Source organism: Magallana gigas, chromosome 1 (assembly GCF_963853765.1).
Source record: "Magallana gigas chromosome 1, xbMagGiga1.1, whole genome shotgun sequence".
In the NCBI taxonomy this organism is placed as follows: Eukaryota; Metazoa; Mollusca; class Bivalvia; order Ostreida; family Ostreidae; genus Magallana; species Magallana gigas.
In genome coordinates this window covers 4,236,373-4,259,658 of record NC_088853.1, presented here as the reverse complement: position 1 = coordinate 4,259,658, position 23,286 = coordinate 4,236,373, and the positions used below count along the sequence as shown (strand labels likewise).

Here is a 23,286-nt window from a genome sequence, read left to right as displayed (position 1 = left end):
GTGCTTGACAATATAGAACAATCAGAGATTTATATGTACCCCGGTATGTGAGAAATAGTGAACATGTACATTATTTCATGACATCATAAATATACATGGTACATTTTGCATTTTCATGCTAATGAAATAAATATCATTGGTTAATAATGATTGTAGATTAATATTACCTTGATCAAGACAACTTCAGTAAAACTATTTAATATCTTAAACCAAATTTGACTTTGAATTTTATGGTGCAGTTAGATGAATTTAACCTTACTGTGGGAGGGACAACTTTATAAAAGAATACCATTTTTAATAAAACACATACACTTCATTTCTTATGGTGACATTTATCTTACAAAACACTTCATCAATTTGTACAAAGAAAATATCACAGTAGAATGCAACAGTTGTATCAATATATCCACAAACATTGATCAACATATCAACAGTTGTATCAATATATCCACAAACATCGATCAACATATCAACAGTTGTATCAATATATCCACCAACATCGATCAACATATCAACAGTTGTATCAATATATCCACAAACATCGATCAACATATCAACAATTGTATCGATACATCCACAGAGAACAAAACATCATCATGTACACACAGAAGTAATTAAAGACCATGCACGATCATATTAATATACACCACATATAGTCAAAGTCAACAAAGTTATTGGATCATATTAATATACACCACATATAGTCAAAGTCAACAAAGTTATTGCAACAGAAGGAAGAGTCGGTTCAATACAGAAATAAAACTCTTTATTATGTCTGAGTGCAAAGTGAATACTGGGATCAATGAGAAATCCCTCTTTTACCATCACTGTGGAACAAGCCTTTAACTTCTCGTACCAACACATCATTAAATCATACACAGTGGCGGTATGGTTCAAGAATGCAAACCAACAGGAAGTACCGAGTTGGAAATTAAAGAATAGATTTCAACAACAATATGAATTCTTACATATAAATGCATTTCACTCTTTGTCTCTATATCACAGTGAGGCTAAGACTTTATATCAACAAGTTTGAGTCCCTTATTTCTCATTAGGCAAGAACAATGTAATTTAATTATGTACAGAAACATTGTATTGGATAAGTCACTATTCTTGTAGAATCAACACCTGAAATATACAGAGTATAACTGTCACCAGTCTTTGACAACAAGCAATGGAGAACCGTTTCCTCACAGCCTTTGTTTTCGGTATCTGTTATATGAATACTTCTTTCAATAATCAGAAAAATACTTCCTTCTGTTGTTCCAATTTCAAACACATAGTGTTAAGAATTCACCACAGTCTCCACTGTCCAGTATTGTTTTTTCACAGTACATGTAATGTTCTTACTCTTCGCTTTCACATATGATACAAATTCACACAAGCCTATATTTGGTAGCTTAATATCTTTACAATTCTTCCACTGTTAACTGCCATTTTCAAATGTACATATTCTGGGTGTTGCCTGTAATGTTATAAACCATCAGCAGTTTTTTGTATATTAAGTTTGTGTCCTGTGAGATTGGTGATTTCCAGTGAGTGAGTTTTCTGGTGAGGTTCCCCCTTGAGGTCCCGGGTGACCTCAGTAGGCCTGTGAGGCCTCTGTAGACACTATGGAGGTCCTCCGTGACACAGACCGCACCTTCATGCTCTTGACGGACTTTGTGGGTTTGGAGGGAACATTGAGCACCTGTTTCCCCAGCTGTAGGCCGATACTCTGTAGGCTGGACTTGGCCATTCCTGCTCCTAGCTTACCCTTCAGTCCCAGTAAACCAGGCTACACAAAAAAGAACAAAAAACAATTATAGCATATATAATGTGTAACAGAGACACATTTTGCCTCTGCTGGGGTTTGAACCCAGGTCCTCTGGCACGCCAGTCCAGCACTCTACCGATCGAGCTAAAGGGTTAACCCACTAGCAAGAGCTAGTAGGAATGCCATATACCTGACTCTACCACAAATGTATAACATATCATTAATAAATAATTCCAAAAACTTAGCAATACTAATATCTATGTAACAGTAAACATTCAACATTTTGCTGTGTTTCCTTGTGTTGTTACTTGGCAGAATGCTACTTCCATTTAATCAAGTACACTGCCAAATGTATATATGTAGATCAATAGGTATACTGTACAATTAGGAATGTGCTCAATCAGATTCACCCTAACATGTTGAAAACAAATTTTCCGCCCAATTATTTGATGCTCAATATTATGCATTTGCAGTATGCTATAAACAAATCACTGACTGACAGATTTACAGAGGTTGACATACAGTGTTATAGGTATTATAGGGAGTCTTTAACTCAGCATGGTATACTGTAAATTCCTAATTAAACGCATGGAATTAATATCCGCGTAAAATCGTGAGAAGCATCCTTCGCGGATTTTAAAATCTTGCCATTATTTTCCGAGAGTTGAAAACTACAAGTATAAGGAGAAAAGTTCAACTTTTGCGATTTTATAATATCGCGATATGATACAAACCAGCGCGATCGCGGAATTACCGTAAGTACTCGCGTAATATAAGGAATTTACAGTAGACATGTGATCATACCGCGTTATTGGAGTTTCCCTGACTGAGCTGTCGTCGGTGGTAGTCCTTCATCTTGGCCTCAAAGTCCAGGATGTACTTGGGGAAGATCTCCTTCTCAGGAACTGGCTGTTTGAGAGCTGAAAGAAGAGTCAGGGAATGCTTGTCAATGAGAGATTGTAGTACTGGTATATGGTAAAACAATGTGTAGGGTAATACCTAGACAATGCTTGAGAGTTTGTAGTACTGGCTGTTTCAGAGCTTAAAACAATATCCCAGAATACATCAAAACTAAGTCAAATTATCTTTCCAGGCCTCTCAAAAAAAAAAAAGTCTCTAGTTATTTGGGCAAAAAGTTACTAAAAATACTTCGGACATGCAGGTTTATTCCCTCCAAGTTTCATTGCAAGTATAAAAATTTGAAAAATATGTAAAAAAAATACAGTAATATATTTTTTTATTGCAAAATTACAAGGGACAAGTAATTGAGATTTTGCATATATGTCACTTCAAATACCTGATTATCTAATCAAACATGTTAAAATTATGTGATTAGAACAACTATCATTATAGGCATACTTAATGTACCCATGTTTTACTGTACATGCATGTCCCTGACTGTGTGACTTACTGTCCACAAGGTTAGGAAGTTTGGGGAGGTTGGAGGCCTGGGACACGGTCTCCGTGTAGGACATGTTGGGTTTCTTTGGCGGGTCAAAGTCCTGTATCACCTGGGTGTCCAACGACTGCAATAGAAGATTTCATTGTTAATTCACAATAATCTGTAGAAATACAGCAGAATACAATATAACTTTGGCACTTATCAAACAAATACAGTAAAATACAAAAAGTTATACTTGTCATGAAATTCACACGAAAAGAGCACTTGTTTGAATTTCATGTATGAAATATTTTTGTCAATTTCACAGGAACTGAGCAGAGGTAAACAATAATAACTTATACATACAGAGTATGGTCCGGCGGGGGCATGGCCGGTCCTCTCCCAGTGGAGGTAGGGTAGGTCTGGGATCGTACTCGGCTGCTTCCTCTCCCTCTTCTGTACACGCAACTCCTGGTAATTCTTACCTGTAATATCAATCATACTTATAAAAAAAAATGATTTCTCTCTCTCTCTCTACTCCTGGTTATCCTTACCCCATTCCAAAAATTGTTATAATTTTGTTTCACTCAGTCACAGCATTCAGAAAACTCTCTTCTCTCACTCTTTCTCAATCTCTCTCTCTTGCAGTGTGTTTTTCCATGTGTTGATGCGGAATCCCTCGGGATTGCTGATCGCCCGTTCGTCTGGATCCCAATCATCTCTCTCTCTCTCTCTTGTTCTTTCTCCGTACCTAGCAGTGTGTTGACCCAAGTGTTGATGCGGAATCCCTCGGGGTCAACAATAGCCCGTTCATCTGGCTTCCAGTCATTTCTCTCTCTCTCTCTCTCTCTCTCTCTCTCTCTCTCTCTCTCTCTCTCTCTCTCTCTCTCTCTCTCTCTCTCTCTCTGTACCTAGCAGTGTGCTGACCCAAGTGTTGATGCGGAATCCCTCGGGGTCAATAATTGCCCGTTTATCTGGCTCCCAGTCATTTCTCTCTCTCTCTCTCTCTCTCTCTCACCGTACCTAGCAGTGTGTTGTCCCACGTGTTGATGCGGAATCCCTCGGGGTCGGTGATCGCCCGTTCGTCCGGCTCCCAGTTGTCCTCTTCAACAACTTCCTCCACCTCGTAGTCTTTGCTCTCCTCAATTTCCTCCTGTATAGACAGAAATAGATAAACTGTTGTTAAAAGTAGATAAAGTGGACTCATTTCTTCAACACAGACATGGAGAAAATTAAACAACTCTTTATTATTAGAAGATCACAAAATTAGACAAAACTCCTAAAAAATAGGTGTCAACCTTTTATTAAAAATTCTTATTAAAGACAATTATTAGACAAACTTTTGAAAGAAGTAGACAAAATTAGACAAATATCCAGCTGAAGAACCTGTCAATGAGTCATTCAAAATGGTATAAATGGTCAGCAAGTATATAGTTATAGCTCATGTTAGACTCATGTTTAATGACTGAATATAAAGGAAGTTAATAAGTGAAACATCTCATAATTATCATATGCATCATTGCCATCACCGAGCACAGGTCATCTAAATGTCTGTCCATAGCCATGCGCGCAAATTTTATTTATGAACTTATCAGGTTCCTTTGGTAATTAATATTTACATTCTACTGTGTTTTTTCATTAAATTCTGTGATCTTTAAATGCCTCAATGCAACAACTAATCATTGGGTACTCAAAAAGTTAAAATGACGAGTTTTATTATGACGTCACAAATGTTGAACGCTGTAAACTGCAACCTCACAAGCCAAAATCAAAGTTCACGCTTGTGGCTGTTACTGTGGCTTTTCCATTATTATTAACTAACCCTTAGGATAAGATAGGAATTTTAAGGTATAAATTACATTTGCAGACAAGGCAAGAAGTTAAAAAAAAAGTAAATATAAACATTAATCATGATTTTTTTAAAGTATACAGTCTCATAACTGCAGCGATGTGTGCATACAAATTTTCATAACGTGTTAAGGTGCTGTACTGAATACTTAAAAAAAATCATGATTCAATGCTATAATAATACACAATTATGAAATACACTGAAAACACCTTGCAATAGAACAGTTTCCTTGTAAACTAAATTAATCTAATAGAGCTAAACTGAAAGAGAATAATAAAACAAATATTGAACAAGAATTAATCAGTTGAGTTTATCTATGTAGCTCAAGTCTTCATAAGGAGCACATACACCAGTTATCATCTATTTTCACTTACCTCAGGAACAGCTTGTTGCTTTATTATAAACGAGTCAGTTTAATAAAATTGATTTTTCTTGGATATGAATCATTTAAGGAGGTTGGATGGTTAATTAATTGACTATCAAATCATGATTATTAATAAGCTTAAATTTTAGGATATGATTTGTTTAGCTGTAAACTATTATTTAGTAAAGAAAAAATCAACCTATTTTACCTTTTAAATTTGATAACAAATACATACAGGAACACACAAACAAGAACTGTAATAAATCACAAAGAATCAAGAGCAGACAACTCCTACCTCACTCTCCGACTCCTCCACCATCTCCTCGGCCGAGTCGTAGTGCTCGATCTTCCAGTGCTCCTCCTACACACATCAGATACAAAGCTATTAAATCTCTATAATTATCAAACAATTATACATGTCAAAAAGAACTAAATAGCACAATACATGTTTTTATTATGCAATACATTTATCAGGACTCATTTTCTAGTACCCCTAGTAGAGAAAATTTAAGATATTGAAGTTAAAGTTTATGTGATTTATTTTTTCCATTTTGATTTACATAACTCAAGTTCCAAATAATATCAATGTTAACATTAACATTGCCAATCTCATTGCAATTTAATTCTGAAGGTAAAATTGACACTGCAATATTTTGTAGTGTTATTCTATTTTTCTCACATATCAGCAAAAACATTTCATCCAGAGGGAGCAAACTTTTCAATTCAATAGGTATAAAAATATTCACATTTGTCATTTAACAGATAATTACTACAACAATGGGACAATGTGACAATACGAGCCTCACCTGTCCAAATATCCCAATCATGTTACCGAGCACATCGTACATGGCCACACTACAGTCTGAGGAGGCCGAGATCACAAGGACTCGCTCGTTTCTCTCACACATCTCGAGTGTGTTGATCATGTCTGAGTGAGCCTGGAACTGGCACTTCATGGCTGAAACACAGAATCAAAGTACTAAAAGTATGTCATGTCTCAGGGAAACACACAGAATCAAAGTACTGAAAGTATGTCATGTCTCAGGGAAACACACAGAATCAAAGTACTGAAAATATGTCATATCAGGGAAACACATAGAATCAAAGTACTGAAAGTATATCATGTCTCAGGGAAACACACAGAATCACAATACTGAAATTATGTCATGTCTCAGGGAAACACACAATATAAAAGTATTGAAAGTATATCATGTTTCAAGGAAAAACAGAATTAAAATACTGAAAATATGTCATGTCTCAAGGAAACACACAGAATCAAAGTACTGTATGTCATGTCAGTCACTTGGAGCGGTGGTTATGATATCGTCTTAGGCCTCCAAGATAACAACTTATGTGGAGCAGTGGATAATTTCTTACGTGGAGCGGTGGTTATGACGTCTTCTGAGGCCTGTACACAGTACTCGGATATGTCCCACACTTTGATCACTCCATCCACATCTCCTGTGGCCATATAACGGTTCTTTTTGTCTGTTGCCATCAAAATACTGCCAGCTGTACAGTAAACAAAATGAACTTATCATAAAAAAATTCCATGGTCAAAATCCTGCAAGATGAAATTCATAACTTTAGGATTTTTTATGAAGTTTCATGATATATTCAAGACTGGTTCACATAGACAGTTCATGAAATTTTTAAATGGAAATATTCTTAAATGAAATTCATGAAAAAATTATTATAAACATATATAAATGCATTCAGGAGGGTAAATCCCCTTCCAAAGAAAAGATCTGAATTAACACTTGAAATCTTACTCAAAACAATGATTGACATATTTACAAAATTGAGTGAACTGTTAACAAAAAGTGATCCATTCACAATAATGGGTGACCTAATTACAACACCATTTGACCTACTTACACTGTTGGTGGGCCACAAACTCTCCAATCAGCTTGGAGTGAGAGGTGTTCCAGAACCGCACCCAGCCGTTCCCTCCCCCAGAAATCAGGTTGGCCCCGCCCCCTGCTGAATTCCCCTTCCTGGTGTCCAAGAAAATCAGCTTAGCAATGGCCAGTCCAAACTCATTCTGTAAATACCATCATTATTTTAATCTACTTCGCCGTTTAATCAATTTTTTATTTGTGAAATTATCTCATGGTATAGCTCAAAAATATTTTTTCCATCTGAACTAACAGAAATAGGAAGATCTTGGGATTTTTTCAAAGTGATTCATATTTAATGAATTCTTTAAACAAAATATTTTAATATCAGAAAACATTTACAAATAAACATGTTGTTTTGACTGGCGGCCATTTAACTGGTTCTCACCGTGTCTTCTGCTCCACTCGTCTGACTTTTCCCACTCTTTTGTGAGGCTTTGGACACAGATCTCTGGGAATTTGCAGACTGAAACACAAATACACAAAATATAAAATATATTCAAATCTTAATAATACTCGCCCTAAAAAAAATTTATAAAAAAATCATCTACCGTACATGCACAATTTAATTGGAACCAGGAAACTGATTATGTATTAATAATTCTGAAATAAAGCACTGTATCTGAATTGCTTGTTACACCACAGCTTTAACATTCAAAATTTAGTTATGCATAAAAAAATAACATAATTAAGCATTGCCAACAATATAAATGGAAATTATTTTTTTTAATTTCAGTTCCAAGAAGGTGACCTTGCCCCTTTAAACCATGTTAACAATGCCTTGCCTCTTTTCTAGCCTGCATAAATGACTTCTGTCGAGACTTGACCAGCAGACGACGAGATCTCTGATTCAGGCGGCGGGAAATGTGCTCAGAGTTTGTGTTCCATATCACAATCTCCCCATCATAACTTCCTGTGGCCAAATGATTCGGTCCAGTGAATGCGCAGCACAGGATGTCCTCGCTGTGTTCCTGTAATCAGTGAAGCATGATGGAATCAAATCAAAAAACACTCTTACACAAAACTTACTAAAGAGTGTTAACTTCTGAAAATTCTTAAATTATTTTTTATGACAATAGAAACATAACAAACCAAGAAGAGTTGGATTTACACCAGACTCAACTCATCTTGTACAAAGGAAGCAGATCAAATCAAACTCAGGGTGAACTGTGTGCTTGTTATATTGTAACCCAGTGCTGTTGTGTGTTAGCTTATATCAAGCATGACGTGCTTGGAGTGAGTGGGATTATGGGTAAAGGATAACACTTTACAGCTAGCCTTTAAAGGCAAGTCATCACAATATGTCATATTATCATAATGGCAAGAACAGTGTAAAAGGTCAACTCTGGTTCAGATTTTCTTGCATAGATATGGTAAGGAAATATTCAAGTTTGGGAAAAAACTTTTGCTAAATATATTAATAAAATTTTCTGCAATGATTGTAGTAAATAGAATCTGTATTTCATTTATCCCATTCTTTATGAACCAACTACTCCCAGACATCTTAATCATTTATTTTTTTTATGTGATGACATTAACAAATTACATATAGTACAGAATTGGTAATCTTTATAAAATGTGATACCAAAGTAGGTCATTATCTGTGACACAAAAAAAAATAGGTCATAGGACACCGAAGATGTCGGTCAACTTCACATCAGTCTGAGATCTTTAGAATCTTGGATTGAAAGAAAAAAGGAGGGATGGAGAGAAAGGGGGAGGGGTCAGACAATGGGATTTTGTGACCCCGTTATAACTAGGAATGTCTGCTTGGAGGGATATTACTTCTATCTACTTACTGTAATCAGCTGAAATGAATTATCTCAATATATAGGATCAAAATGGCCATGCAATGATATTTGTTGTTCCCAAGTGAGTAATTTGAAAACAGGCAAGTTGTTTTCAATTAAATAAAAAAAATTAAAATCAAAAAAAAAAAACACACTGAAAAAGTAAAATAAAATAACAAGATGCAAACTAATTGGTGTCAACATGCTGAGAGTGAAATAAAAATAAAATGAATGTGTTCTGAATCAATCATATGTGTAGAGAGTGAAAAATTGCATCTGTATTTTGTTACATCATATCAACAATTCAGTACCAAGTCAGAATGCTACAAATCTTGACAAACTGTCACAAAAGCAGTGATTGAAACGTTCAATACAAAACCACTAAACCATGAATTAAATGTAGTGTGTAAGGTGATAAATTGAAATCATATCAAAATTTCAAATTTTACACAGAAGAGAGATAGATGGACAAACAGACAGACGTACCTTTCCTCCCTTCCACTCTGCAGGTTGTACGTGGAAATCTTTGAACGAGGCCGTGGGGAAAACCGTGATCTGTCTGTAAAATGAATTAAACAATACTGCCTTTACTTTTAAACAAGCTATTCAAGAAAATGTTGCAAGGTTCTCTAGAGTAGATCCTCATCAATATTCATCCTCTTAAACCAGTCCTTCAATATTAGATCCCCTACTTGCTTCATTCAGCTCCCACCCACCCCACCCCCACAATGTTAGATCCCACATTTACTTGGTCCGCCCCAGTGACCCCCAGCTCACATTAATGTTTAGCACCCCACCCCACCCAATGTTAGATCCTCAACACATTGTAACTTACTTGGTCCACCCCACCCAATGTTAGATCCTCCACACATACCCAATGTTAGATCCTCCACCCCACCCAATGTTAGATCCTCCACACATACCCAATGTTAGATCCTCCACACATACCCAATGTTAGATCCTCCACCCCACCCAATGTTAGATCCTCCACACATACCCAATGTTAGATCCTCCACACATACCCAATGTTAGATCCTCCACCCAACCCAATGTTAGATCCTCCACACATACCCAATGTTAGATCCTCCACACATACCCAATGTTAGATCCTCCACCCAACCCAATGTTAGATCCTCCACACATACCCAATGTTAGATCCTCCACCCAACCCAATGTTAGATCCTCCACACATACCCAATGTTAGATCCTCCACCCAACCCAATGTTAGATCCTCCACACATACCCAATGTTAGATCCTCCACACATACCCAATGTTAGATCCTCCACACATACCCAATGTTAGATCCTCCACACATACACAATGTTAGATCCTCCACACATACACAATGTTAGATCCTCCTCACATTGTTACTTACTTGGTCCATCCCACCACCACCACACTTCTCTTCAGATTCAGGATCTGTCCTACGTCTGCCGGCTGTCCCCCCGCACACTCCAAGGTGTGGAAACAATGGCCGTTAAAATCCCACACCTACAAAACAGAAAGAGTGGCAATTAACATCCAACGGCCTTGCCAATAAGACTTTAGACAATAATACTAACAGGATTACAGCATTTTATGTCAACAAACAGATGTCAATATATGTTTCTTGAACTTCAATGGGCCAAGGAAAAAAACTTTTGAAATCAGATGGTAAACTTTATGGGCCAAAATAAACAAATACATGTACTGAACTTGATTAGGAAAACTGCCACTCATTTCAACATAGCTATTGTATTCATGATATCATAAACTGTACGTATATTTTCAAAATAATATAGAGATGTATTTAAATAATTTGACTTTGACCCTTGAACCCTGACCTTGACAGTTCCGTCAGTGCTTCCTGTGAACAGTTTGGTCTCCGTTGGATCCTGGGCCAGACAGGTGACCTCTGCGTTGGCATGGGTGTTGTTGAACTGTTTGACCTTTTGACCTGTGTCAATCATCCACACAATCAGAGTCCCCGCCTGACAAACACTGATTACCTGCAGAAAATAAATTAGTAAATCTGAATTTAGCAATATTTATTTTGCAATGATTATACACATGTTCAACAACTTATATTATTATCTTTTGTTGGCACAGATGTTAGTGTAAGGGGGTTATTGAGGAAGGAGGAAACAGGAATGTCCCGAGAAAACTCTGATGTCTGAGCAGGCGACCACCGTACTTTTTCACATACAACCTTTGTGAGTGGGGAGTGTTCTAATTTACTCCTCTACCCAGACACTTTTGTGTTATTGTAAGGGGTTGGAAAGCTTGTCCCCTCATTCAAAGTCTAACCTTACATTAATAAAACTTTGGAACTTAAGTCTGAATTAGACAGACAAAGTACATTGTATCTATGCACAAATTAACAGTACAAAATTTTAAAATATATTTTTGGCATCAGTAGAAATTCACTGCCCTGGTTAACGTTGTACTCATAGCCATAGTGGTGGTATTTTTACGGACCTGATTAAACACAGAGTTGTATATAGCCCACTGACCAGCTTGTCATGTGACATGATCTTGTTGTGGTTTACTGTGGTGGTCTATTTACTGACCTGATTAAACACAGAGTTGTATATTGCTGCGGTGACCGGCTTGTCATGTGACATGATCTTGTCGCGGTTCTCCGTCTTCATCTCCATCAGCGTGATCTGGTAGTTGAACGTGATCAACATCTTGTTCCTCTCCATGCCTGAGCGATCACGCTCCTCATCAAAGAACAGTGTGCTCACCACTGTCAACAAAGTGAAAGTACAGCTTGTAAAGTGAAAGTAAATCAAGGAGGTTTATTCTGCTGGCTGTGAAACATATTCTTTTTTTAAAGCTGTTTGTTAGTAGCCTTGTATCAAAAATATTGATTCCTGAATTTGTACGTAATTTTGAACTCGTCGTTCTTGTTAAGAAATGTAATTGATATTTAATGTGCCCATCATGATTATCAACATTTCTTTGAATGAGCAATATTCAAGATACATGTACATGTATTAAACCTTTTAAAAAAATGTTTTTTAGTCTCTTATGGAAAATAATCTCTCTCTCTCTCTCTCTCTCTCTCTCTCTCTCTCATCTTTGGGTCCTTTAGGGAAAATGCCAGCCAGCCTCTGCATGCACACATACACTCTCTCTCTCTTCTCTCTCTTTCTCTCTCCCCCTCTCTCACCTTCGGGTCCTTTAGGGAACATCCAGGCCAGCCTCTGTATGCTCTCTCTCTCTCTCTCTCTCTCTTCTCTCACCTTCGGGTCCTTTAGGGAACATCCCGGCCAGCCTCTGTATGCACATACTCTCTCTCTCTCTCTCTCTCTCTCTCTCTCTCTCTCTCTCTCACCTTCGGTTCCTTTAGGGAACATCCCGGCCAGCCTCTGTATGCTCTCTCTCTCTCTCTCCCCCCCTCACCTTCAGGTCCGTTAGGGAACATCCCGGCCAGCCTCTGTATGCACACTCTCTCTCTCTCTCTCTCTCTCTCTCTCTCTCACCTTCGGGTCCTTTAGGGAACATCCCGGCCAGGCTCTGTATGCACACACTCTCCTCTCTCTCTCTCTCTCTCTCTCTCTCTCTCCCCCCCTCACCTTCGGGTCCTTTAGGGAACATCCCTGCCAGCCTCTGTATGCTCTCTCTCTCTCTCTCTCTCTCTCCTCTCTTCTCTCTCTCTCTCTCTCTCTCTCTCTCTCTCTCTCTCCTCACCTTCGGGTCCTTTAGGGAACATCCCGGCCTGCCTCTGTATGCTCTCTCTCTCTCTCTCTCTCTCTCTCTCTCTCTCTCCTCTCTCTCTCTCTCTCTCTCTCTCTCTCTCTCTCTCTCTCTCTCTCTCTCTCTCTCTCTCTCTCACCTTCGGGTCCTTTAGGGAACATCCGGCCAGCCTCTGTATGCACACCTGCAGCTGTACGTCCCAGATTCTGAGTACTTTATCCTTGGAGAAGCTGATGAGCTGACCGCGGCTCTTGATGAACTGGACCTGAATCACACGCTGGCCATGTGTCCGCGGAGGACGCCGTTAGGTTTGGACACGATGTGGGGGTTCCACAAACAGACGTGGTGGTTCACTCCCGCGGTGGCTGAGGGAAAAAAATCAAAATATGTAAAAGTCAATTCATTACGCATGGGTTTTTCATACACAGAGATGTTCATCAGATGGTAAGCAAATAATGACTCTGAATTTTTTGTTTTTTCAAGGCATTTGGTAGTTGGAGCATATCAATATGAGCCAAGATACTGTTAACATACTACATTTGGCCTTGTATTCTATTTAGCGCTTTTAGCGGAATGATACTTCCGCTAAATCAAGTACATTGCTAAATGCCATGCATATATGTATAAGAATAGTCACATTCAGGAAAATGCTAATTCAAATCCAGGCCAACTTGTTCTAAAACTAATTACCGGCAAATATATTACCTTTACAGTAATAAACCCTGACTTTCAGGTATGAACCTGCCTGTTATGATGATTTTAGAGGTAAGATAATTAACCTACCTATGATGTTTAAGTGTTGGTTGTAATCAAATGTGTTTACTCCTTGGGAGATGTTAAAGTTGGAGCTGAAATTGACAAAACAAAGATTATTACTAAAATAATAGCATTATTATCATCTAGAGTTATTTTCCAAACCCTTCCCTACATAAGGGATTTTTCTCTTGTTTGAAATTACATGAAATTTTTTTTATCAAATTAAATTGTAATATTTTTCAGAGAAAACAAATTACACAACTCACACTCTTTGAATCTTCTTGCTTGTTCCCTGATCCCTATAACATACAAAATTATTAGAATTATTTCATTTAAATAAATCGGTATAAATTGCAAATCAAGGAGGGAGTAAATTAGTAACAGCAAGAACAGCTGTTTTATAAAACCAGTTTAAACTGGTTATCACATTTGAGATGAGCATGAAAATATGATCTATGAAAAATAGCTCTTGTAATTTCGCTTTTAACAATACAATCAATTCTACTGTTGAATAATTGTAGAACATGGTGTTTTAACAACATGTATGAAATATATCTTTGAACCGACAACATAAAATCAATGTTTGGGAACTACTTATGTAAATTATATGTTAATTCATACAAAGTGATTAGGTTGTTGCATTTAGAGGCATTAAAAGATCACAGAATTTAATGGAAAAACACAGTAGGATGTAATATAACTACAAAATAATATTAAGTACTGTGTCATAATAATAATCATCATAAATCAAATTAATCATTAAAAGAAATTCTGATCGATGTATAATCATATAAAAACATCTAAATATAAGTACATGATACAAAGAAAGATGGTGATTTCTCGTCTTAGCAGTAAGTGACCATTTGACCTACTTTGTAGTTGCTCCTGTCTTTTTCTCCATCCAACCGATCACCATAGAGTTAGTGCTGGTTGTGGAACAGCTGATGAAACACTCCAGATAGTGGGCGTATTTTACTGTAAACAATTAATAAAACACTCCAGATAGTGGGCGTATTTTACTGTAAACAATTAATAATACACTCCAGATAGTGGGCGTATTTCCCTGTAAACAATTAATAAACATTCCAGATAGTGGGCGTATTTTACTGTAAACAATTTATAAACACTCCAGAAAGTGAGCATATTTTACTGTAAACAATGAATAAACATTCCAAATAGTGGCGTATTTTACTGTAAACAATGAATAAACACTCCAGATAGTGAGCATATTTAACTGTAAACAATGAATAAACATTCCAAATAGTGGCGTATTTTACTGTAAACAATGAATAAACACTCCAGATAGTGGGCGTATTTCACTGTAAACAATTAATGAAACATTCCAAATAGTGGGCGTATTTTACTGTAAACAATTAATAAACACTCCAGATAGTGAGCATATTTTACTGTAAACAATGAATAAACATTCCAAATAGTGGCGTATTTTACTGTAAACAATGAATAAACACTCCAGATAGTGGGCGTATTTCACTGTAAAAAATTAATGAAACACTCCAAATAGTGGGCATATTTTACTGTAAACAATTAATAAACACTCCAGATAGTGGGTGTATTTTACTATAAACAATTGATAAACACTCCAGATAGTGGGCGTATTTTACTGTAAACAATTAATGAAACACTCCAAATAGTGGGCATATTTTACTGTAAACAATTATTGAAACACCCCAAATCGAAGTTCTAATAGTACCCAATGTCATATGTCTGACCCACTTGTTTCTGCTGACATATCATCTCATGTATAAATATCTTGTAACTAAATCAAGTATTCAATGCCATATTAAGATCCCTGTACCTTCCCTGAACAACTCTTTCTTTTGGGCCTTGTATCTCATGTATAATACCTATTTAATCAAAGTCCTGAGAGTACTCAGGGCTCAGTATTCCCCGTACCTTGTCTGACCCACTCCTTTCTGTGAGCCTTGTATCTCACAAATTAATATGTAGTTAATCAAAGTCCAGAGAGTACTTGATGCTCATTATTCCCCATACCTTGTCTGACCCACTCCTTTCTGTGAGCTTCGTGTCTCGTGTATGTCTCATTCTTGAACAGCGTCTCATTTCCAACATCCTGGAGATTAACATTTAGGCAGGGCTCTGAAAAGTTCAAAAGGCAATGAAGTAAGAGGTAAGGTAATTCATGAATTTAACTATTGTGTACATCTCTCTGCTTCTGGTCAACACTTCAACTTATCTCCCATTACCACAGCAAGTCTTGACTCTATAATCAATCTTTTTCAATTTTATATATAGTGCAATCAGCAACTGTATATCAAAATGATTTTTTTTTTCATAAAAATTATACAAAAGCTTAAATTGATCTTTTTTTCAATCATTTATGAATACCCTTCACCGATTAATAAATTCTTCAAAAATTTCACAACAGAACAGTTCTGTTATAGAAGAAATTTCAGATGAATCAGAAACTATTTTTCATCACTCAGTTTCCCCATCAACCTTAGAACCATTCAGTTAATACAAAACACAGTATACAAGCTTCATAGAGGGAGTTGTTTATCCAACATAATGGCCTTTGTCAACCTAAAGACTACAATACATAACTTTGTTTTTAAAACTTCCTTTAGAAATAATTGATAATTTTTCTTGGATTTGAATGATATTAAGATAATAAATCTAAGAGACTTCATTCCTTACTAAATTGACATATTTTGTCTGGATTTGAAAATAAAATTTGTAAACCAACAAATTGGAAGTGGTAAAATTTTAGAAATTGAATTGTGCTGATAATTGTAATATTTAAACTATTGTGATAGTGTGTGCTGAAATCTAAAGACTGAAATAGGAAATGTTGTGAACTGTTATTTTGGAATCTATAAAATACTTATTTCTGGTGTTTAGAACTTGTACATTTCAGAAATTTTTGGCTTTGAATTTGAACTTGCATAAAATTAAGAGATAAGCTATGTGTATGATGTTTTCTTGTTAAATTGTATAATCGGCTAAATGAAAAAAAAAATTGTATACTTTGTGAAATGTAAATAAGAGAGGGACACAATTTACTATCAGGAGTAAGTAACAGGACTTGTAGCCAGGAATTTTCTACTGAAGAATAATGTATAGGTTGTTTCGGAAGTTACTAGCCATTGTGGAGTGTTTATATGATTGCTACAGTACAGTTCTAATAGGATTGGTACAATAACAATAGATATATACATATCATTATAAACACTGTGAACGTATTAAACATGTGGAGGCTAAATTATCATAGATTTCATAGCTAACTCTTATCCCAAACTTCCCCTCATTAATCCCCTAAATATCATATTTTAATCCTCTTCACTTAGAATTTATTTTCCCTTAAGGTCAAGATCTAGTGAATGAAAGGTGCCTACAGGTTTATGAAATTCAAGATATGAATTCTTTTAATGATGCTTCATAACAATATCTTTGTTTCATCGGGTGTACCGGGGCTTAAATTTTTGGTAAACACAATGAAAAATCATGTTTTAAACAACTATTTTCTATGAAATATGAAGGATAAAAGTAACAAATCTTGGAGTTTTGTCCATTTTTGACTATTGAAATATATCTAGACTGCCTACAGTCTCTCCAAAAACAGCATTAAACAAGCTCTTGACCTCCGTTTTAAAATGATGTCAAATTGAATATAGGCACCGGGATTACTTTTCTCGTGATTAAATAAAGAATGTCTTAATATTGTTTTATTTTCTACATAATTTCAGTAAAGCCGTATAATACGGTAAAAGATTCATCAAATCAATTATGACGTCATAATGGTTCTAACACCAAAAAGACACTCTGGAATCATTTACTAGATCTTGACCTTAATCCTTTTAAAAATTGACAAACCAGAAGAAAATTGTACCCTAGGAATTTAAAAGTACACAGATGGGGAAAAACTGAAACAAAAAGGATTAGTTCACATTTAAAGAAAGAAAAAAATAGACACATATATTTGAAAAAAAAAAACAAAAGAAAAAATAACTACTCACCTTCCCAAACTGAGTGCAGATAGTGCAAAGGTTAAAGGTCAGAGTTCGCACACAGCCAACAAAAATAAAGCATAATATGGATTAACTGCATGAAATTAGAATCACATGATTCAAATCAATGATAGACGTGTCAGTACTGTGTTATAGGCAGATGTTCATGGAGAAATACATGAATTATATTGTGATCAGCATGCATTGTTTGATGTTATGGACATATGGTATTCATATTATAGGCATGCATGATTTGAATTCAAATGTTAAATCCATTTTGATTGGTTGGGGAAAAAATTTACAACATGCAATCATCTTCAAGCATTTCAGTAACACATTGTCCATTGATTTCCAAACTAACTGTAGCATTTTCTAGATAACTATACATATGTAAATTTTGTGTGTTATATCAGAGTCTTGTATTCTATTTATATGTAAACTATAGGGAGATAACTCTTGGCAAAAGTGAGGTAACTCCATGAACAGATCCAACTATGGTATATGAACAAAATGTGCAAAAACTAACAAAAAACAAACAGAATCAAGCCACTAAAAACTAGAACAGTGGGCACTGATTGGTCAACCATTTCACTCAAAATGTGCACATCTCGCTGAAAACCAGAGATAAATCTTAAATGTGTGTACTACATGCATCTCAGTGAGATTCTCAAAGTAAAGCTTGTCTCTGTGCCCAAGATAATCTGAGATAATCTGAGATAATCTGAGATAATCTCGATCTGTGAAATTCACATGCTGTGATACCTTACCCACTTCAAAACCAAAACAAAAAGGAAGAAGATGAGATATTATATTTAGATATCATTTAATTCTGGGTGTAACGCGCTTTCTGATTGGCTAAAAAATTATTTTATATCGTATAAAGAATGTTGCCTACGTCATAGTAAGACTAACGTCAAAAACGTATCAATACGCCTGACGTTACGTTTGAATTTTGTACAATATTACGTCATTTTAAAGGTTAAATGATCGTTTTTATCTACAATGAAGTGTAAAAAAATTAAATTATAAGCAATGAATTCAATATTTATTAGTTTTATACGATATAAAATGGTTTGAAACAGTTTACGCTTTTTTATAAACCGCTTCGCGGTTTATAAAGCGTAAACTGCCCCAAACCATTTTATAACGTATAAAACAAATAAATATTGAATTCATTCCCTAAATCATTGCGATAAAATGAATCAATTGATTCAGAGACTACTTTCTTTCTGTAAAACTTCTAGGTGTAATGAAACTATTACAGTCAATGACAAACAGGAGAGGGATCCTTCCTTTCTAACAACAGGGGCCACATACAGGGGCAATGAAAAGAAAAAAGAAATGTCCAAACCAGAGGTGCATTGCCCACCATCCCAGCGAAGTATGATGTAAGTGAATGTGATGTAATGTACTAGCTAGTCTACAGAACACAATGTGTGCAGTAAATCCCCTACCCTTTATTTGTGCATTACATCTCGATACAACGTATATTACACATAGTCTGTTCTGAAAAGCCCTGGAGAGGGGACTTTTTAGATGATGTATTTGTTGTAATAAAATGATGCTGAATTATAATACAAGATGGTTAACGTAAAACACTTTTTATAAGAACTCAATAATAGCCATAATTCAACATATATTTCAAATGTCGTCAGTAATATGTGTGAGCAATGAATATGACAAATAATAATAAATGTCCTATGACAGTGAAGAGAATTGGATCCAAGCAAAGCCAACTAGTTATACTCTACTGTTAATAGCTCTGGAAGTTCTGGATAAACTTGAGCTATTTGGAATGAGAGTTGTTCCCCTTAGCAAATATGCAAAACTTTACTCAGATGCCATATATCACGTTTTTTTTATCCAATTTCCACTTTTTTCACGTTGATTTCCAACTAACAGAAAATAAATCAGCGAAAATTTAATACAAAGGTTACAAAATTGTAACAGAATTATCTCTCTGCTTTAAAACAAATCGGAAAGTAATTGTATGGTGAATTAACTGTGTTGTAAGTAAGCCTCATTGTTTGTTTAATAATCCATTGACAAGCTAAATAAATTGCTCTCCTTCCTTGCGTTATCCGATGTTTAATTATATCTGAACCACTAGTATATGTAACAATACATGATCTACTTATCAATGATTGTTGTTTCTCTGAAAATAATTATCGGTAATTTTTTTTTACATTACAGAATTTGTGTATTGTGTCTCATTGTCTGAAATTTTCATTAAAAAATAAGAGATGTTTTTCCCTCAAGTATTTCACAGGTTAAAATAATGGATCATTTTTCACTCTTACTTTGAAATCGCGTAAATTTTATACTGTTCTAGGTCCTAATTTGCGGAAAAAACATAGCGCAGAAAAAAAAAGATATACGGTAAAAACTAATTTGCAAAAATTTCCATTACTCTTTATTGAATAGAAAGTGGAGGCTAAAGAGAACTACTCTCGTAATTTTACTAATGAAATTATAATAATCAGATTCTACAAAGCAGGGCTGGGATCTCATACACTAACAATGGAGGATACTGCTTTGAACAGAACAGAGCTCCATATTGCACACTCACTGTGATGCTCCAGTTACTCCATATAAAGCTTTATCTATTCCGATCAAGCTCTATCTAAGAAATTTTCCTTCAAGCTAGCACTAGAGGTTTCTGTTCACCATTGTATTCCAATCATTATTATTTCTTGGACCATTCTCTATGTCATCAGAATTATTTTCCAATTTAACCACAGTGACTAAAAGTTTTGCCTAAAGAGTAGTTTATCAAGTAATTTCCAAAACATCTAATGTCTTCACAAGCTCTGGGTATTATTGTTGAGGAAGTTATCTAAAACATGAGCAGCATGTACAATTTCCTTGAAGCTCTGACTCATGTACACATAGTAACTACCTACGTAAAAGTCATCCAACAACTTGTACTACTGAATATCTGTGTATACATATCAAGCTCCGGGGAATTTGTCAAAGATTGTCTTAAATTCAATATGGCTTAATCTGTTATAACAGTCTGCCCATACAGGCTTACCAGACATCTTCCTGAGGAGAGAGTCCAAATCTATCATTGACAATGGGACTGTGGTGTTATTGTAAATCTTAAGGTACAACTACCCTAACACAGGGGAGATAACTCTCATGAACAGATATATATGATTATGTCTTGTGGTTTTACTTGTTTAATAGGTTTTTAATCTGATCAGATCTTAAGGCACAAAAACCGTCAAGAATTGGAGATAACTCTCAAAAATACTCCGAGTTCAATTACACTGTCAAACTACGTAATCTGTGTCACGATTATTTATTAACAATATTCTTTTAAAACTTGCTACCCATATACAATTATACTTTTTGATTAGAAGCACTGAATCTTAATAAGCTAGAAGTGTTAATTGTGAGCAATGTCTGAACCAACCTATATACTGTAAGACATGATTATGTTAGTTACTTATGATTTGCTTATCATTTACATGTTATTTACATATGATTTACATAATGTGATATACAGTATTATATATATTATGATTTTATATCATGCTGTGATTAGAAATGAGGACCAGTTTGGGATTGTGTAAAGTTGATTAAAAACATTTAAACCTCATTTGCATATCATGAACATTCATAAATCATTTCCATATCATTTACATATAAATATACATTTTACGATATAAACTATGATTAGAATTGATTGATGAAATCAAGATTGGGATTTTGTAATAGTTATTAGGGAGGAGCAGTTAAGACCACAATAGGGTCTTAATGGCTAATATAGGAATACTTATTATGGTCAGTCCATGCTGGTCAGGTTATTGATATAATTGGGTGAAAGTTAAAAAGTGACATTAACAGGCCGAGAGTTATTCAGCAGGTAAAGTTTCAGAGTGTGTTATCATTGATCAACCCTTTTTTTCCGAAAGTTCGTTTCTAGTTACTATCCTATAAATTTATTAACCTGGACCCCCCCCCCCCCCTCCACCCCCCCCCTCCCCCCCCTCCATCCCTCTCTACTGATGTCTGATGAAGTAATTGGATGACATAGCGGGGGCTCTCACCTTGTTTTTCGCCGGCCGGAGCAGGCGGTCTCTCAAACAGAGCGATGTTTGCGGAGTTGAAGAACAGACAGTTAACAAATCCACCTACATCTCCCCAGCACAAGATGGCCTCATTAGCGTCTTTTGGGTTGTACCTGAAAACAAGTCATTATTTCTTATGTAGCTTGTAACACGAGATTTGCTTGGCAAATAGGCTGGGTGTAAATTTCCGTACACCCGACTTAAGTCAGGGGTAGAAAAATGTGATGTCACAATGCATTATATTTGATGCCACATTGCATTAAATGCATAAATAGCATATCTTCAAAGTGTAATACACCCTTGACTGCTGTTCTCATTTATATTTGGTGATTAAATTCTTTAGCAATTATGATCTGATTCAGTCAAAATAACACCAAGTACACAAGTAAACATGATCCAAAATTATAAATTTAAAGAATGTTTCAATGTATCAATCATAATGCATATATAATGCAACAGGTAAGGAAGATAACTCTTACCAGTAATCTAGGCAGAGGGGAGTGAACTCCATTCCCTGAACTTTATATTGGCAGTTAAACTCCAGCTTGTTCCCCATGTCGTAAATAGCTGTAAAACAGACAGGAAAAGTCATAGCTGTAACACAGACGAGAAAAGGTCAGGGTCTGAATCTTGTTAAACTTGAGAAACAATAGAACATTGATATATCTGTAATCTACACTCCCCTTCAAAATTACCCAAATCAAGCATCTGGATAATTATATGAATTGAAGAATTTAAAAATTTCAACATTACAGTTAACTAAAACTGGTAAACAATCCCACAGAAATTTGTTTGAAAGAAAATCATCTAGATTCTGAATCACTGAAAGATCTGCATTATTTGCATTCTGATTCTAGACACATGTCCCCTGTACATGTACCAGACTGATTGTAACCTACACTAGACAGCCCTAGCACACACAGTTGAGTCATAACTAGACAGCCCTAGCACACACAGTTTAGTCGTAACTAGACAGCCCTAGCACACACAGTTTAGTCGTAACTAGACAGCCCTAGCATACACAGTTTAGTCGTAACTAGACAGCCCTAGCATACACAGTTTAGTCGTAACTAGACAGCCCTAGCATACACAGTTTGGTCGTAACTAGACAGCCCTATCATACACAGTTTAGTCTACATCCTTATTTTTACCTATCTCCTTGCTGGTGAAGGCGACTGCAATTTTGTTGATGTTCTGTAGTGCCACAAAGTGGGTCACCCACAGGTCGCGGGCCTTACACGAGTCGGTGGCAATACGAAATGAGCGGGACAGCTTCAGGTCCGGCCCCCAGATACCAACTGTACCCTCCTACAGAAGAATTAAAATCATACAATTACTAGTATTGAATAGCATGAAATATATTTGCTTGTAACAAAACTAATTTCTTCATTGCTCTAATCAGAGCTTGTGATTTACAGTACCTTCAGTACTGTGATTTACAGTACCTTCAGTACTGTGATTAACAGTACCTTCAGTACTGTGATTAACAGTATCTTCAGTACTGTGATTTACAATACCTTCAGTACTGTGATTAACAGTACCTTCAGTACTGTGATTAACAGTACCTTCAGTACTGTGATTAACAGTACCTTCAGTACTGTGATTCTATTAAATAACTGACCTTACTGATGGACACATAGCGGTTACTGCTCTTAAGGTACTGCACTCGCTGAACTATGTCTTTGTGAGGGCTGCAAGTGGTAAGAAAGAACAGCTCATTATATTGCATCTAATTCTATTATGTTGCT

At 35.9% G+C, this 23,286-nt stretch overlaps 1 protein-coding gene across 1 annotated transcript in view; it reads right to left on the bottom strand.

Annotated features, from left to right (window-relative positions):
- Positions 1–316: 316 nt before the first annotated feature.
- The window catches only part of LOC105326241 (cilia- and flagella-associated protein 337), a 29,100-nt gene continuing 6,130 nt past the window's right edge, over positions 317–23,286 (bottom strand). The window contains 27 exon segments of the mRNA XM_066081186.1: positions 317–1,777; positions 2,561–2,676; positions 3,168–3,282; positions 3,504–3,622; positions 4,161–4,290; positions 5,361–5,378; positions 5,646–5,711; positions 6,157–6,308; positions 6,728–6,862; positions 7,229–7,394; positions 7,637–7,714; positions 8,034–8,219; positions 9,525–9,597; positions 10,415–10,530; positions 10,863–11,027; positions 11,589–11,767; positions 12,267–12,298; positions 12,891–12,994; positions 12,997–13,085; positions 13,504–13,568; positions 13,743–13,775; positions 14,349–14,451; positions 15,490–15,594; positions 21,518–21,651; positions 22,018–22,105; positions 22,690–22,846; positions 23,160–23,229. Coding sequence (XP_065937258.1) covers positions 1,583–1,777; positions 2,561–2,676; positions 3,168–3,282; positions 3,504–3,622; positions 4,161–4,290; positions 5,361–5,378; positions 5,646–5,711; positions 6,157–6,308; positions 6,728–6,862; positions 7,229–7,394; positions 7,637–7,714; positions 8,034–8,219; positions 9,525–9,597; positions 10,415–10,530; positions 10,863–11,027; positions 11,589–11,767; positions 12,267–12,298; positions 12,891–12,994; positions 12,997–13,085; positions 13,504–13,568; positions 13,743–13,775; positions 14,349–14,451; positions 15,490–15,594; positions 21,518–21,651; positions 22,018–22,105; positions 22,690–22,846; positions 23,160–23,229 — 2,989 coding nt within the window. The 3' untranslated portion in view covers positions 317–1,582.